Here is a 17,173-nt window from a genome sequence, read left to right on the forward strand (position 1 = left end):
TCGCTAGCAGTAACAATTTCCTGTAACTCAGCCTCAGTAAGATATTTGCGGGCCATATCTTATATGTACACAAAATACTAAGAAACTATAATAATATACGTCAGGAAATAATAATAATGACCAACTGTAGCAGACAGGAATGTCATGATTCGTACATAACAATAACAGGCACCACAGTCTAAAAGTAGATTTTGATAATGCGCAGTGTAAAACTACTTGGAATTCCACATAATAGAGGGTATTTTACTAAACATCAACTTCAGAATATATTTTTTATTTGTAAAATATAGGGAATTTTTTTTATTTCAAAATATGAGGATATCTAGAATGATATTAAAGTCAAACAAAAAAATAATGAGTTAAAAATTGAAAATACTTTTGAATTTATTAAAGAAAAACATACGCTGGGGTCCAAATTTACGCCCCTTGGTCATCCGAAGGTTAAATAGACATAAATATTATAAACGATGTACTTACCATCCGCATCTGATTCTGCATCATGTCCCTGGCTGACCCTCCTCGGAGGTCTCTGCTTGAACTCAAATTCTTGCTTTGTGGGCGAAATGAAAGAAAAACTATTCTGGTTCGCCGTCGCTGGAGTAGACTTGTTAGCGCCGGCAGCTGGGGCGGCGTCTTTACCAAACGTAATAGGGGTAGCTGGGGTGGCATCTTTCCCGAACGTTATGGGGGTAGTTGGTGTGGCGTCTTTACCAAACGTTATAGGCGTCGGTGTGGTCTTGCTAATGCCGAAAGTCCACTTTTGTTCCGGCGTGTTTGGCGTGCTTGCAGCTGCGTTTATATCAGGAATGATGGAGGGCTTGTTTTGGCCGCTTAAGTTGATGGGGGCGGTATTTGGAATGCCGAAGACGAACTTCTGCTCAGGGACGGCTGTTTTGACGTCTGAAACATAACACGTTTTTGACACACAAACTCAAATTTACGCGGTTAGTGAATTTTTGTAACCGAAAAACCAAAATTTTTGTTAAAATATTACTTGGTAATGTATTTTATTTGGACAATAATAAAGGAATGGAGACAATAAAAACAATAATAAAGGAATCATCAGAAAAAGGGGAATCTAGACTTACCACATTCAAACAAATACAAGAAATTCTAAAGCATAATAACAGACTCGAAAGAAGAAAATTCTATAAAAGAATAAAATAAATCAGACAATTATTTAGACCAAAATTGACGATATGTAAAGATAAGGGCGGAGAACTTTACTGACAGAGAAGCAAAAAATTATAAGATGGAAAGAAGACTTCGAAGAAAACCTAAACGCAAACAATGAAAATAAACAAAACGGGATAAAATAATCGGCGGAGCAGCATGTTGAAAATCCGAGTTGTGAAGAAGTGGTTCAGATACTAAAGAAATTAAAAATCAATAAAGCGCCAGGAACGGATGAAATTTCAATTGGATAGGGATGTACAGGATTTATATTAGCATTCAAAAAATAAGAACAATTCATATCGATTTAATTCTTAAGAGGAAACAGTAGCGATCAACAGGTAGCGAAAACGCGTTCCAAGATTGCGGCTGTAATTTTGAATATTTTTTCGAGATATTTGGCACACGTATTCGTAATATAATAAAGAATGGCGGTACAGAGCCCAATTTGAAAAATATATTACTATGTGGAAATTACTCTGTAATTAAATACAATATTAAAAAAACGAGGCTGTACCGCCATTAAGAAGAACAAAAAAATACACTTTCTTCAAATAAACTTTTTTATCCGATGCCTAGATTTTGTGTCATTTTGGAACTACTAATGAAATAAAAATTTTTAGTAGTTCCAAAATGACACAAAATCTAGGCATCGGATAAAAAATTTATTTGAAGAAAGTGTATTTTTTTGTTCTTCTTAATGGCGGTACAGGCTCATTTTTTTGATATTGTATTTAATTACAGAGTAATTTCCACATATTAATATATTTTTCAAATTGGGCTCTGTAAATTCTTTATTATATTACGAATACGTGTGCCAAATATCTCGAAAAAATATTCAAAATTACAGCCGCAATCTTGGAACGCGTTTTTGCTACAGTAGAATAACTAGGTGACATTGATGTCACAATGTAGGGCACTCGTTTCGAGAAAGACCTAGTCAGCTATTATGATATTATGTATGAATATTTTACGGTCGATTCGGTGTATAATAAAAACAATTACGAGTTTATTTATAGATACGGAGAAAGTATTGCGGATCATTCCTTTTATTCATCATTCATTATTCAGACATCAAGTAGTTAGAATATAGACTTTGACCACCAACTCGTTACTGGTATATTTAGTGTTGATAAATAAATATATGTCTAGTAAATAGTGTTCGAGTTTATCAACCCCATCATAGGGGGTAACTACCCCAACCACCATATGGTTAATATTTCCCCTAATGAATTATCTAATAACATTAATATTGACCCAGGAGCAAATGCCGGAGGAATGGGCAGTTGGCCTTATACAGCCAATACATGAGAAAGTGTATAAGAGGGAATGCAAGAATTATAGGCCAATTACATTGCTAAATGTATACAAAATTCTTTCTGGTATTATCTACAATAGATTGTTAGAATACTTCTAGAATATAATTGGTGATTATCAAAATAGACTCGGACAAAATAGTGCCATTACAAACAATATATTCATACTAAGAATGATTCAAAGGCTTATGAATATGACATAGAACTTTAGTATGCCTGGAGACATTAAACAAGATAGTGATTTATTTATTAAACATGTATACAATGATTTCTGTACTTTTCACTATTATTTCTGTTAGTAAAGAGCGATATATTGATATTGGCGTCAAATAATTTTAGCAACTTAAGGGGAAAGGTGAAAAATGTCGACTGTCAAAATTTTCAATGTTTTTAAAATGTATTCTTTTTTTTTAATCCTGAAAAAAATATTAAGTATTTTTGAAAAATTTAAACACAGAATAAAAGACTACTTTATTACTGAGAGCCGAAAGTCCTTGAAAACTTCTATAATGTTTATTTTAATAAGTAGTAGGGGTGAAAATAAAAGAGAAAATTTAGTGTGATTTTTAATTGCAAACATTTCATTCAATAGAAACTTTTTATTGATTCTAAGGTACTTTCGGCCCTCGGCAATAACGTAATATTTCATTCTGCGTTTAAATTTTTCAAAAATACTTATTAGTTTTGTCAGGATTCGAAAAAAAAATGAATACATTTAAAACACATTGAAAATTTTGATAGGCGACATTTTGCGCCTTTCCCATTAAAAGAAATTTTTGGAACATTCTAAAATCCCGTTAATAATAGAAATATCTCATCGATACTCACCTGGTTTAATGTTCTGCTTCAATCCACCTTCTCTAGGAGTCTCGCATGCTACACATTTAGAGTCCTTCCCTTCATTTTTGATCATACAAGTTTTGCACTCCCAGGATCCAGGCTTAGGCTTGAACTTGTCACCGAATCCCATTACTGGTGTCGTTTTCGTGGCAGGTTGTGCGTTCGTGAGGAAGTTAAACGTGACAGTCTTCTTCTCTTCGACGTTCTGACCTGTTGCAGGAGTCCTGGACGTGTTACAAGCTACGCAAGCAGAGGCACTAGCGTCGTTTCTAATCATACAAGTGTTGCATTCCCAGGAACCTGCTTTTGCCTTGAATTTGTCACCGAAGCCGACAGGTTCGACCTTTAAAGCGCCCAGAGCTGGTGCTGCTTGATTTTTAGCAACATTCACATTTTCTTTCACAGAAAAGTTCCCACTTTCGTTGAGATTGCTCTGCTCCTTTTGTATCGTTTCCAAAAACTTACTAGCGATCTCGGCAGTCTTGAAACGTATAGTAAACATTTCTTTTTGCAGTTCACCCTCAGAAAAATCTTGGGCGCTCCAAATGATCGCTTTGGGATTCTTCGAGTTCATTTTGAAGATCATATCTTTGAGGATTCTGTGATTGCAGCAAACTTTGTGGACTTGATCCCTTCTCATCAAAAGTCTGACGGATTCGTCTTTCAATATTTTCATTACACCAACACCTCTTTCCTTCCACTCTTTAGTTTCTCCACTTGTGTCCAACCTGAACAATTTGGCCCTCTCTTCAAATAAAATCTCACAGTTTTCTTCACCGGTTTTGATCTCTACGAGTTCTGGTAGAGGTATTAGAGGTTTGAATTCAGCAGTAGGTACAAATTCTTCCACTGGGGACGATCTGTCGTCCTTTTCCTTTTCTTGGGTAATTACCAAGGGAGTAAACTTAATGGGTTCTGCCTTGGCTTCAGTTTTTCCGAAGACGAACGTGGAGAAAGGTGTCACTGGTTTGCTCGCTTCTTTAACTTCTGCAACTGGTGTTGCTGTAACAACATCCTTGGGCAAGAACGTTGGAGTGCCAGTAAAAACAAAACCTCCCAAAGACGTAGTACTTGATGCACTCTTTGGAGTTTCTTTCTTGGTAAGATCGATAGTTTCTACTTTTGTAGACTTCGAAGACTTTTTAGCAGCTTCGAAGACTTCAGAAAACTTCTTGGCGTCCTCAGCAAGTTTAAACTTAACCAAGAAGGTTTCTTTCGCGATCTCTCCTTCAGAGAAATCTTGGGCTGCCCACATGAGGGATCTGTTATTGGTGGGGATCTCCTTGAGGACCATATCGGCGGTGATGTAGTGATTGGCGCATATTTTAAGGACTTGGTCTCTTCTCATGACGACTCTGTATTTATTTGTTATGGGATTTTTGACGATTTTGATGTTACCGATGCCTCTTTGCTTCCACTCCTTTACGTCACCGATGACTGAATGTCGGAATAACTCCGCGCGTGCGCAGAAGAGCTCAGTTTCGCCTTCTTCGCCAGTTTTTACAGGAACTTCATCGGGTAGAGGAATCAGAGGTTTGAAATTCACATTTGGTTCAAAATCTTCAGTCGCTGAAGCATTACTTGCGTTACTTTCGTTCAACGTTTTATTCAGTCCAGAAATGCTCAGTTTTGGTGTCAAACTAAAAGTAGGTGGTTCCAATTCGGGTGGGTTAGCTGTAGCGTCGGGTTTCAAGAAGTTACCTTTGATATGTTGTGGAGGAATCGTCACAGACAGCACTGGCTGGTTAGTTAGGGTGTTTTGTGCAGGTAGAGGGTCTGAAGTGGTTATAACCACGTTCACAGGCGGAGCTTTTCCAAAGATCGACGGTGCTGGAGTAATTTTAGGTGTGTGAGTGGTAGTACCGCTTAAATCTTTAGGTAGTTCTCTCATGAATGGAGGCGGTGCAGTTTGGGTCAATATCTGACCGCTTAGAGCTTCTAAACCTAAGTTTTGGCTTAAAGCGGGCTGGCCTGTGAGCAGATGAGACGCTACAGATGTTGATATGTTCGGGGCTTGTTGGTCTTGCATAAATGGAAGGGTACCTGCAAGCATAAGACGACAACTATAGAATATAAAGGGTACCCCCGTTAAAATGTATTCTAAATACCCTCACTCCCAGAATTCAATTTTTTTTCACTTTTTACATTGAAGTTATTGTACGCATTGATTATAATGAAGTTATTGTACATATTAAATGCAATCTTAAGACTTAATTATTGGCCTATATCACTAAAAATTGCCCAAGTAATTATGATACCGAAACCTGGTAAAGCTTTAACGGATGTTTCATCATACCGCCCAATAAGTCTACTGCCAATAATGTCAAAACTTCTTGAAAAGCTGTTACTTAAAAGAATTATGAGCGACCTAGAATTACAAAACTGGATCCCAGAACACCAATTTGGATTCCGGCAAGGTCATTCTACAGTGCAACAATGCCATCGCATATCAAATGTAATTAATAGAGCTTTGGACAATAAACAGTATTGCACAGCAGCCTTTCTGGACATCAGCCAAGCATTTGATAAGGTATGGCACCCAGGATTACTTTATAAAATCAAAAAATCCCTACCCAATAAATACTTTGACTTATTAAAATCATATCTAAATCACAGAGAATTTGAAACTAAAGTGGAGGATGAACTATCAAACCGTAACAAAATTCAATCAGGAGTCCCACAAGGTAGTATATTGGGTCCACTTCTTTATGTACTGTACACATCCGATTTACCAACCTCTCCACAAACCACCATTGGAACTTTCGCTGATGACACAGCAATATTTGCAACTGAAGAGGATCCAAGAGCTGCAGTATTAAAACTTCAAGAACACCTAGACCAAATTGGACAGTGGTTAAAGAAATGGAAGATAAAAGCTAACGAAACTAAGTCAACACATATAACTTTCACACTAAGGAAAGACCAATGCCCAAATATTAGCCTTAATCAAGTCAACATACCACAACAGAACATCGTCAATTACCTGGGGCTTCATCTTGATTCTAAATTAAACTGGAAACAACACATTTTAAAGAAGAAGAAACAAATTGAGTTTAGAGTGAAAGAAATTAATTGGCTTATAGGTAGAAAATCTCGACTCTCAATTGAGAACAAACTGCTGATTTATAAAACAGTCATCAAACCTATATGGACGTACGGTATAGAACTATGGAGTTGTGCCAGCAAATCAAACACAAAAATTATCCAAAGAACTCAATCAAAAATTCTACGCACCATCGCAAATGCCCCGTGGTACATTTCCAACCAAACCCTTCATACAGACCTAAACATCCCGTTAGTCAGCACAGTAATTCAAGAAAGAGCCAACAGACATCACGAGAAATTGGAAGACCACCCCAACCAATTAATATTACCATTACTGCAGCCACTAAACAACAGAAGATTGCGAAGATTATGGCCCATAGATCTTCGCTGAAACTGAGGTGAAACCGCTGGGTGATGTACCTCATAACGCCATTTTAGTGTACAATAATACATTGATATATGTTATTGTACTTGTTATCAAATTAGCTTATAGAATATGTAGTTCTGAAGCTATTTTCTTGTGGCATTTTTACAATTTTAACTATTTAGAATGGGAAATAAGCCACAATATTATTAAAAAATGATTTTTATTAACGTTTCGACGCCCAAATCGGGTGCCGTTGTCAAAATACAAAATACTATTAATATAAACAAAAATGTTGTTGCTTAGTAAAAAAATTCTTCTAATAATTTATTTAATTTGACTCATTTATATCGGCAATTCAGATACATATGATACATTTTAAAGTAGAAGACTTTAAAATGATATTGCCAATATTTATGAGTTGCGTTCCTGGGACGACTTTACTGAAAGATAGTTCATTCGATTACATGAAATCAACCCCAACTCAAGAATATCCGTCACAAAAAAATCATAGCATGTGATCTGTCTTTAAAAAGACAACCACATGCAACGGTGACATTAAAATTCTCGCGTTAGAGATCTCATAGTAAATCACGAGGGAAAACCAGGAAAAACCTCGCGATACTATCCCGACATCGTAAGTATTTGGTCTTACATTTAATTTACTCTCAAAACTAATACCAAATTCTGACTTTACTATAATTTTGTTTAAATTATAAATAATATCAATAATACATGGGTATATAAGTAATACTAAAATATAAAATATGTACTAACTCGACTATTGACTTACTAATTGTGGTATTTTCTTTCTATTGACTTCCTCTTTCAGTATGGGTATCCACATCCTACTGCATTCCACCGAGGAATTTGCGACACAATTGGTTTCGTTTAGCATAATTAGAGCCGCTTCTTTGATTTTTCTCTTTTTACTATCTGTTTCTTTCAGGACTATACTTGAATCTCTCCACTGAACTCTATGTTCATTATCCCATGCGTGTTGACATATTTGAGATCTATCAAATTGTCTATTTTTAATATAAGATTGATGTTCACTTATTCTAACGTTTAATGGTCTTGATGTTTCACCTATATAAAACTGTTCGCATTCACAAGGTATTTTATAAATACAATTCTTTGTCCTTTCTTGTTCATTGTTAGGTTTAGTTTTAGATAGAATAGATCTCAATGTGTTGGTTGTTTTGAATGTTGTTGAAATGTTGAATTTATTTCCTATTGTTTTAAGTTTCTCGGATAGTCCTTTTATGTATGGTATTGATATTTTCCTCGTATTATTTCTTGTGAATGTTGTAGGATCCCGTTCTATGTTGTTCTGTTCCATTCGATCCAATCTTGACAATTCCTTATTTATAAACGATAAAGGATAATCATTTTTTAATAAAACAGATGTTAAGAATTGTTTTTCTTCTAAAAAGGAATTTTCGTTAGAACAAGTAATTTTGGCTCTATCATATAAGGATTTTATGATTCCCTTTTTAACGTTGATGTTGTGATTTGATTTGTAATTGAGATATCTGTTGGTATGTGTTGGTTTTCTATACACTTGAGTCTCATATCCAGTATCCTTCTTTAAGACTAAAACATCGAGGAAAGGCAGGGTGTTATTATATTCCTTTTCCATTGTAAATTTTATTGTCTCTTCTTGATCGTTTATAATGTTCAGGAATGTATCCAACAATTCTGATCTATGAGGCCATATTGAAAACACATCATCTACATATCTTCACCATACAGTGGGTTTTAAATTTTGTTTAGAAATGATATTAGTTTCGAAATCCTCCATAAATATATTAGCCAATAATGGAGATAAAGAGGAGCCCATTGCTAGACCAAAATTTTGTTTATAAAATTCATTATTTAGTTGAAAATAGGTATTATTAGTACATAATGTCAATAACTCCATTATTGGGACCGTGCAAGTTCGGCAAAGCGACCTCTATTTCTACGCTCTGTACTTTTATTCGCACTTTTAATTATATTGGCCAATTATATTAGTCCTGGTTGCTGGATAATTGTCAAGACCATAGTCCAAAAAAATAATAAGAAGAAAAAAATAAGATGCAGGTTATGTTTAGCAAACGTAAACAATTGTATGTAGTAAATAAAATCCGTTATTAAAATGCAGTACTGCAAGCAAAATACAATTAATTAAATTTACCTTTATATAATAATTGCATATCATATCAATATTGTGGAGCAATATATAATTTTTCTGAGTCAATGACAGAAGGTATGAAATATACGTCAATTTGACAATTTCAATTGACAATATGAATTATTTAAGATAGTTGCAATATTTCTCCGCGACTCGCGCACGGTCGTTTCTCGTTTCCCTTTCCAAGTACTTGCACACCGCGAATAGCTGATACATTTAGTTTTGTCCTAGTTGTCAATGTATCATCATTCTCTAATTTCGTTTTGATTATGTTTAAAGTTTTATCTAATGGTACATTTGTAAATAAACTGTTTATGTCAAAACTTACTAAAATATTATTTGGATTAAACTCAATAGTTGATAATTTGTTTACAAAATGTTTTGTATTTTTTATAAATGTGTCATCATTATTAGCAAATGGTTTTATAATGTTTAATAAAAATTTTGATAGTTCACTACAAGGAGAACTGATGGTACTACAAATGGGTCTAAGTGGTATGTTCGCTTTATGAATTTTTGGTACTCCATAAAAATGTGGTGACTTACTGTAATGAGGTGTAATTAATTTTCTTTGATAGTATGTTAGATCATTTTTAAATTTGAATAAAGTTCTATAGATTTTGTTTTCCAGTGTTTTCGTTGGATCCTTCGTTAATTTGGTATAAGGTCCATTTGTAATTAGATCTGTAATTTTGTCCTCGTATTGTATTTTATCCATTATTACAGTTGCATTTCCTTTATCCGCTGGTAGGATCGTTATGGAGTCATCATTTTTTAAAGTTTTTAAAGCTTTAATTTCCTCTTTACTGATGTTCTGTTCAATTTGATTTGTCTTTTCCAATTCAAAGAATTTTTTTACTAAGGAACAACATTTTTGTTTATATTAATAGTATTTTGTATTTTGACAACGGCACCCGATTTGGGCGTCGAAACGTTAATAAAAATCATTTTTTAATAATATTGTGGCTTATTTCCCATTCTAAATAGTTAAAATAGAATGTGTAATTCTGATTGTTAATAAATGCTTACAAAAAAAAAAAAAAAAAACTTTTTACATTGTATGTGATTAAATAATAACACTCAGCGAAATTTTAGTTGCGCTAGAAATGATAGAAACAGTTTTAGTAATGGTTACCTGGCTGTAAATTGAGTCCACCGTAGCCATAAGGTAGTCCCGGGTAGAGACCGGGATAGAGCACAGGAGGACCATAGGCAGCTGCCACGTGGCTGGGATTTGGAATCCTGCCAGCTGGGAAGTTCGGGTAAGTTCCTGGTACTGCAGTCGGAAACGTACTAGCTGTAGAACCGATGTTGTAGTCCACGCCGTAGTCTGGATCAAGTATATACAAATCTTCGTCGCTGAGTTGATTTTTGGTATCACTTTTCTTAAAGTCTATCAGTTCTTTTTTCATTTCCTAGAAAATATCGACACAACGTTCATGCATCCATTTGCGAAACAATACTAAGAACACGTACAACACATAAACCATAAAACATACATATTGGGACCGTGCAAGTTCGGCAAAGCGACCTCTATTTCTACGCTCTGTACTTTTATTCGCACTTTTAATTATATTGGCCAATTATATTAGTCCTGGTTGCTGGATAATTGTCAAGGCCATAGTCCAAAAAAATAATAAGAAGAAAAAATAAGATGCAGGTTATGTTATGCAAACGTAAACAATTGTATGTAGTAAATAAAATTAGTTATTAAAATGCAGTACTACAAGCAAAATACAATTAATTAAATTTACCTTTATATAATAATTGCATATCATATCAATATTGTGGAGCAATATATAAAGAAGGTATGAAATATACGTCAATTTGACAATTTCAATTGACAATATGAATTATTTAAGATAGTTGAAATATTCTCCGCGACTCGCGCACGGTCGTTTCTCGTTTCCCTTCCAAGTACTTGCACACCGCGAATAGGAGAAGAAATCAAAAATAGACTAATAGACATGGCGCATCTGTGAAAATATTAGTACATTTGGACACTAAGAGTTGACTCAAATTTTTTTGCAGAAATTGCTTGAAAATATCTCTAATAATATTTGAGTTATCCTCCCTCTAAAAAGGGTCGGAACATTGTTTAAATAATCAAAATGTCAAAAAATGAAGGAAAAATTCGATTCTTTTCTTCGTTTTTTGATTATAACTTTAAAAGTATTCATTTCCGAGAAAAGTTGTACTGACATAAAAGTTGCGTAATTAAATTTCCTACAATATAGAATTGGTTAAAAATTTAAAAAATAGTCACCCTTGTTGCAAAATAGCAATAATTGCAAAAAAACATACAAAAACAAGTATTCGCATTTTACTTTTTTCAACCATTTATGCTACACTTAGGACCTTCATATTTTATCCAGAAAAACTTTATGATACAGTAAAACAATACTGTAAATTTCATTAAGATCGGTTCAATAGATTTTGCAAAATAAATTTTGCAATCCAAAATCATTTTTTCAAAATATTACAGTACTGAAAATAAAGCAGATAGCAAGTTGAAATTTTTTTTGCGTATAAAAGTGTACTGTACCTTTCATTTGCAATCCGCAAAATTAAAATCGATTAACTACCACAGCGTCAGAAAATTTTTTAAATAAACATTAATTATTGGTGCTACGCGCAGGACAGCGGATAGTTTCCTCTGATTGGGCATTCCAATGACCTTTGATAATGATTGATACATTTTAATTTTTATTACATTTCGATATAAATAAATAAGTTTGTTTATTGCAAAATAAAAACACATATCCTTTGAAATAACACTTTTTTTAGCAAAAACTTTCTTTGTTCATGTATTTTAATGTTGTTCTGAAGCTATTTCCTTGTGACATTTTTATGATTAACTATTTATATGGGAAATAAGCCATTTAATTTATTTCCCATATAAATAGTTAATCATATATTTTAACTTAGAGGATAAAAGTTTATTATTTTTAAACATATGCAATTGTTTAAACAATATTTCACAAACAATAAAAAAATTAGTTTGATTTTTGTGGAATTACAATATTAAAATACAACAAAATATAGAACAAGAAAATAATATATTAGATAAAGATTGGAAGAAAAATTGCAAATGAAAGGTATAGTACACTTCTATAAGCAAAAAAATATTCAACTTGATATCTGCTTTTTTTTCGATCCTGCAACATTGTAAAAAAATTAATTTTTTTTGCGAAAGCTGGATTGCAAAATTTATTTTGCAAAATCTGTTACAACCGATCATAATGAAATTTACAGTGTTGTTTTACTATATCATAAAGTTTTTCTGGGTAAAATACAAAGGTCCTAAGTGTAGCATAAGTGGTTGTAAAACGTAAAATGCGAATACTTGTTTTTGTATGGTTTTTTCGCAATTATTGCTATTTTGCAACAAGGGTGACTACTTTTTAAATTTACAACTAATTTTGTATTGTAGGAAATTTAATTAAGCAACTTTTATGTCAGTACAACTTTTCTCAGAAATGAATACTTTTAAAGTTATAATCAAAAAACCAATAAAAAAATCGAATTTTTCCTTCATATTTTGACATTTTGATAATTTAAACAATGTTCCGGACCATTTTGAGTGGGAGGATAACTCAAATATTATTATTTGAGCTATTTTCAAGTAATTTCTGCAAAAAAATTGAGTCACCTCTCAATGTCCATCTCAAAATAGATGCGCCCTGGACTATAATGAAAGCGAACAAGTGTGTTTATGCATTAAATAGGTTGCCAAGAAATAAATTCATAATGGGGTGGCAAATTAAGAATATACAGACTGGTTATCAGGCTCATAGTAACTTATGCGTCATAGACACAGATGTTAACTACAAAAAAACAACAAGAACTGGTGCAGATATGGCAATGAAAAGTAAGTACTAAGGAAAATATTCGAAGAAAAATGGAGAACAGCATTTGGATCAGGACAAACGAAGACCTAAAAAGTTATATGGGAGCCCAGCATACTAGGAATAATAAAAACTTAACAACTAAGATGGCTATGACACATGCAGAGGATTCTAAAGGATAGACTACAGAAAATGCTACTATTAAGTACAATATGAGGATGTCAAAGAAGAGTCTGATTTTATGATGCAATAGCGAGATCATCCTAAGCTTTCGACGATATTTTCGCCAAAAAAGAAGCAAATATAGCATTAAAATACATCTACACTAATGATTTAGAAATTTACACTAGAAAATTTTTTAAAAACAATGGATACATACCTGTATAGCATCCGTCACGTTTTGAAAATCATCTATGGAGTTCTTAATATCATTAACCGACTTAGTAACATCTTTCAATGTCTCCACTTCCTTTTTGATCGATCTCAGTTCATCAACAACCGAATTCAACTTGTCGACTAGACTCTTTTGCACCTCAGCGATATTTCTATTTTGCTCAGCAACAAGCGTAAAGATCGAATCTTTCATGGACATCAACTCTCGAATCTGAGCATCCATTCTTTCTGGACTCGGTCTGGCCTCTTGGCGTAACATGCTCTGTTTCATCGGAGTAGACTGGTTTAGCAAACTGGTGCCCAGTTTGGGCGTGTAAGCACTATGACTGACATGCGTCAAGCTTGATAGGTATTGCTCGCTGGTGCTCATTTCCAGAGAACGGTTGACATCTGAAAATAGATCATCCGATTCCATATCTAACAAAAGTCTGTCTACTTGTTCTAGTTCGGTACCGATTTTTGAGTTTATTGGATGTTTAGGGTCGACTGTAGAGCCCCTCAAACGATCTAACGTAAGATACAAACAATCTCTAGCTTTGGTTAGGAACAAAGTAACTTCACGTTTCTTTTCACTGCCAATACCTTCAATTTTGTTACCGTTAATTTTTTTGTCTGCAATTTGCTTATAAATTTCAAACTGGTGATAACTTGCGTAGGGATCTTTTAACTGTTCAAATATAGCCAGTGCTTGATCGTGGTCTTTTTTCTTCATTAACTGCGTACCTATGAACAATAGACCCTTTTCGATAAAATCTTTTGCTTCACATGGTGTCACTTCGTTTGATTTCAGCTGGAATAGTCTATTGTTGGTGTAGGCGATCTTTTGATCATTCTTTACTTTTTCTAAAAGAGGCAAAGCAGTCTTCCAGTACAATTCAGCTCGGGCAATGTTAAAGTCGATTTCAGATTGTTTGGTCAATTTTTTGGACCGTTCTTCAAATATATTTGCCAGTTGTACTAAAATCTTAATATCTAAACCATGGTGGCCTATACACCTCACCACTTCGATACCTTTGATCAATAACGCTCTTATATCTCCTAATTGAGAACAGGCTTCGTTTTTGTACATCTTATAAGCAGATTCGATGAAATTCGCTTGTTGAATTGTCCCTAAATTTGCTGTTATCGACGCTGGCAAAGTGACATAATATGACAGTTTATTGTCATTCAAATTGGAACTGGCACACATCGTAGCACAGCAAATAAATGAAAAAATATCGAGAAGATTTATTGACTCGGCAGAACAGCTAGTTAAATTTTTGGTTGAATATTGTAAACCTTCGAATGTAACAATGTTCACATCTGCCATACTACCATTAAGCATTATCCAGATGTAATGGTGTAATGAATTTGGGTAAGACAGTTGAGAAATCTCGTCAAATTTGCTCAAATCTGTTGCATCTGGTAGTTTGATGGTCGGGTCAACTGGTGGGACGTTATTAACAAAGAAGCTGGATGATATTTTGAGATGGTGCTCTCTTTTAACAAAAAGTTTCTTGAACAACTGTTCTCGCCACATTCCTGAAGAATACTGTGCTGCTTTTTCGAGTACTATCGATTTTTTATCTTTAGCCATTGCTAAGAGAACGTGACCAGTTTGGGAGAACCTATAGCACGAGTCTCTATACCATTTTTGTACCATTTTCTTGTTTTGTTCAGACGATTGTAAAAACCAGGTACTTTGTAAGTCTATGGGAGTTGAGTGATAAGCAGTGAAGAGAGTAGGTAACGCGAGATTGGATGCTTCCTTAAAAGGTATTAAATCTTTTCTCCCTTGCTTTAATAACAGTGTCGAGTAATGGAAATACAACTGCATTTGATAGTGGCGCAAAAAAATCGATACCAAGTTCCGATCTGGGCAGCTGGAGATATTTTGCGATGCTTTATACAACATCTGGTCCAGATTAAAGGTAGCTGTAACACAATCAACAGAACTACTGATGTTGTATCGATCATCTATACTTAGAGCAACTAGTCGTTCTAAAACTGATACCGAAAGGAACCAAAAGTCCCAGTTAATTTCTGAATCCAACGATACATCTTTCTGGAACCTTAACAGGACCTCAGCAAAATTTTCGTACCAGTTTATATTGTTATAAAAACTAGGAATGTCTTTTTCTTCGATAGCTGATGCATGTTTATAAGCTTCTTTAATCATGTTGTTCTGAAGGAAGTGTTTAATCAATTTGATTCTAAGTTTAATATCAGTCGGTCGGACTTCTAGTTCTTTTAGTAGTAGTTGCGAAATTTCATATGGACTATCTTTTGTTGTTATCAACCTTTCTCTTAAACTACGTACAGCTGAATTGTTTGGATCAAATGATTGAGCTAGATCACAGAAGTATCTCGCTCCTGATAGGTCCAGTTCCACGTTGTCACATGACATTAACTCACAGACTGAAATAGTAACATAAAACATTATTTTTATACAATTACTTATTACAATTATGTCCAAAAAATTATTTTTTGCTTATCGTTGAGTGGCCAAAACTTCACACAACATTATTCAATGCCATTTGTGGTTTAGAGTGTAGTCAACAAAAAATAGAGAGTAGAAAGTGGTCTGAAAAGTTCTCCGTGCCACTCACAGATTACAGCTCCAATCTCACCACTGGAGCCACAGAAGTTTTGCTGTATGATTTGCAAAATCAGTGCATAAAGATGCTAATATAAAATGCCAAGGATCTGAATGGAACCAAAGAATATATACCCTATAGAAGAGTACTGCCCTGTAACGTTTCAGCATAGAATTTTGTGCACCAACTGAGTAGGTGCATGTGGCCTGAGAATGACTACGATATTTTCAAGGGACAAATAAATGTGACCATCTGTTCCATTCAAACTCTTCTTCTAGGAGAGTATATATTCTTTGATGGAACGTATTGGTAACATCTCTCTACGTGAATTGAACATAAAAAAGCTCTGTGCGAGATATGTAAATGTCATATGTTCTTACGTTCTGAAAAATGCTTGAAGAATTTAAAAAAAATATCTATACTGATTTCAAATGGATGAAACATCAGTTCACATCTGACACCTAATAGCAGCCTAAGCAGTGGATGATACCATCAGCAAGAAATGTCATTATATCAGTGTTTTGGGAGGCTAAAGAAATTTTTTTGATTGAGTATCTTGAAAAACGTAAAACCATAACAAGAGGGTACTAATATCAACTTATAATGAAAATGGAGGCAAGTCATTCACACAAACAGACAATAGTTAGAGGAAAACAGATCTGATCATTGTGTCAGTAAGAAATATTTCCAAATCATGACTTGTAAGCTCCAAAAACTTTTCAGATCACTCTTTTGTGTATAAATAAGGTCTATGTCAAATTAGTACAAAAATATTGAAATCTACAAATATTGACCTTTTAACAATTTACATTTTGAAAAAAATTAATGTTTTGAGTGATTTTTGACCGCTCTATCCAGAAAATTCTCCTTATCTATCCCACTTACCTTTTATTACTAAATTATTTTGTTTTGGATCAATCTGCAGACTATGCTTGAATGCATCTAAGGCTGCATCTACTTTCCCTAACTTCTCTAGCGATTTTCCTAATAATTGATATCCCTCTGCAGATTTTGGTTTGACAGTTAGGTAAGAGGAGATGTATCTGTAAGCTTGGTCATAATCGCCAACGTTAAAGTACAGTTTGGCGAATGAGAAACATCTTAAGTTTCTCTGAAAAGAAAATAAATTGAAGTAATACAGTAGACTTCCTCTATAACGAGAATTGAAATGGCAGACTAATTACATCGTTATAAACTGATCTTATTATATCAAACAAGAATAATATGCATACATATGAATATGTAGTTTTCTGAAACATTAACTTCCTATAATGAAGCCATTCTGAGCAATATAAGATACTAAATATTGTTTAAATTGCGCTTTTGAAAAAAAAAAGTCAGTGGATAAACAGAAAGAAGTTGACAGGCGGTGAAGTTTATTACATCACTGGCCTCGATAAGCACACAGGCAGTTGGGGTATTTATTTATAGCCATCACCACG

The 17,173-nt window shown here is 34.0% G+C and overlaps 1 protein-coding gene across 1 annotated transcript in view; it reads right to left on the reverse strand.

Annotated features, from left to right (window-relative positions):
• LOC114326109 (E3 SUMO-protein ligase RanBP2) overlaps positions 1-17,173 on the reverse strand; it is a 43,170-nt gene that overhangs the window by 21,713 nt on the left and 4,284 nt on the right. Inside the window, exons 2-6 of the mRNA XM_050662413.1 lie at positions 16,617-16,842; positions 13,142-15,552; positions 10,050-10,329; positions 3,318-5,372; positions 478-900 (exon numbers count right to left, since the gene is read on the reverse strand). Coding sequence (XP_050518370.1) covers positions 478-900; positions 3,318-5,372; positions 10,050-10,329; positions 13,142-15,552; positions 16,617-16,842 — 5,395 coding nt within the window. The remainder of the gene's footprint in view (positions 1-477; positions 901-3,317; positions 5,373-10,049; positions 10,330-13,141; positions 15,553-16,616; positions 16,843-17,173) is intronic.

Source organism: Diabrotica virgifera, chromosome 9 (assembly GCF_917563875.1).
Source record: "Diabrotica virgifera virgifera chromosome 9, PGI_DIABVI_V3a".
NCBI lineage: Eukaryota > Metazoa > Arthropoda > Insecta > Coleoptera > Chrysomelidae > Diabrotica > Diabrotica virgifera.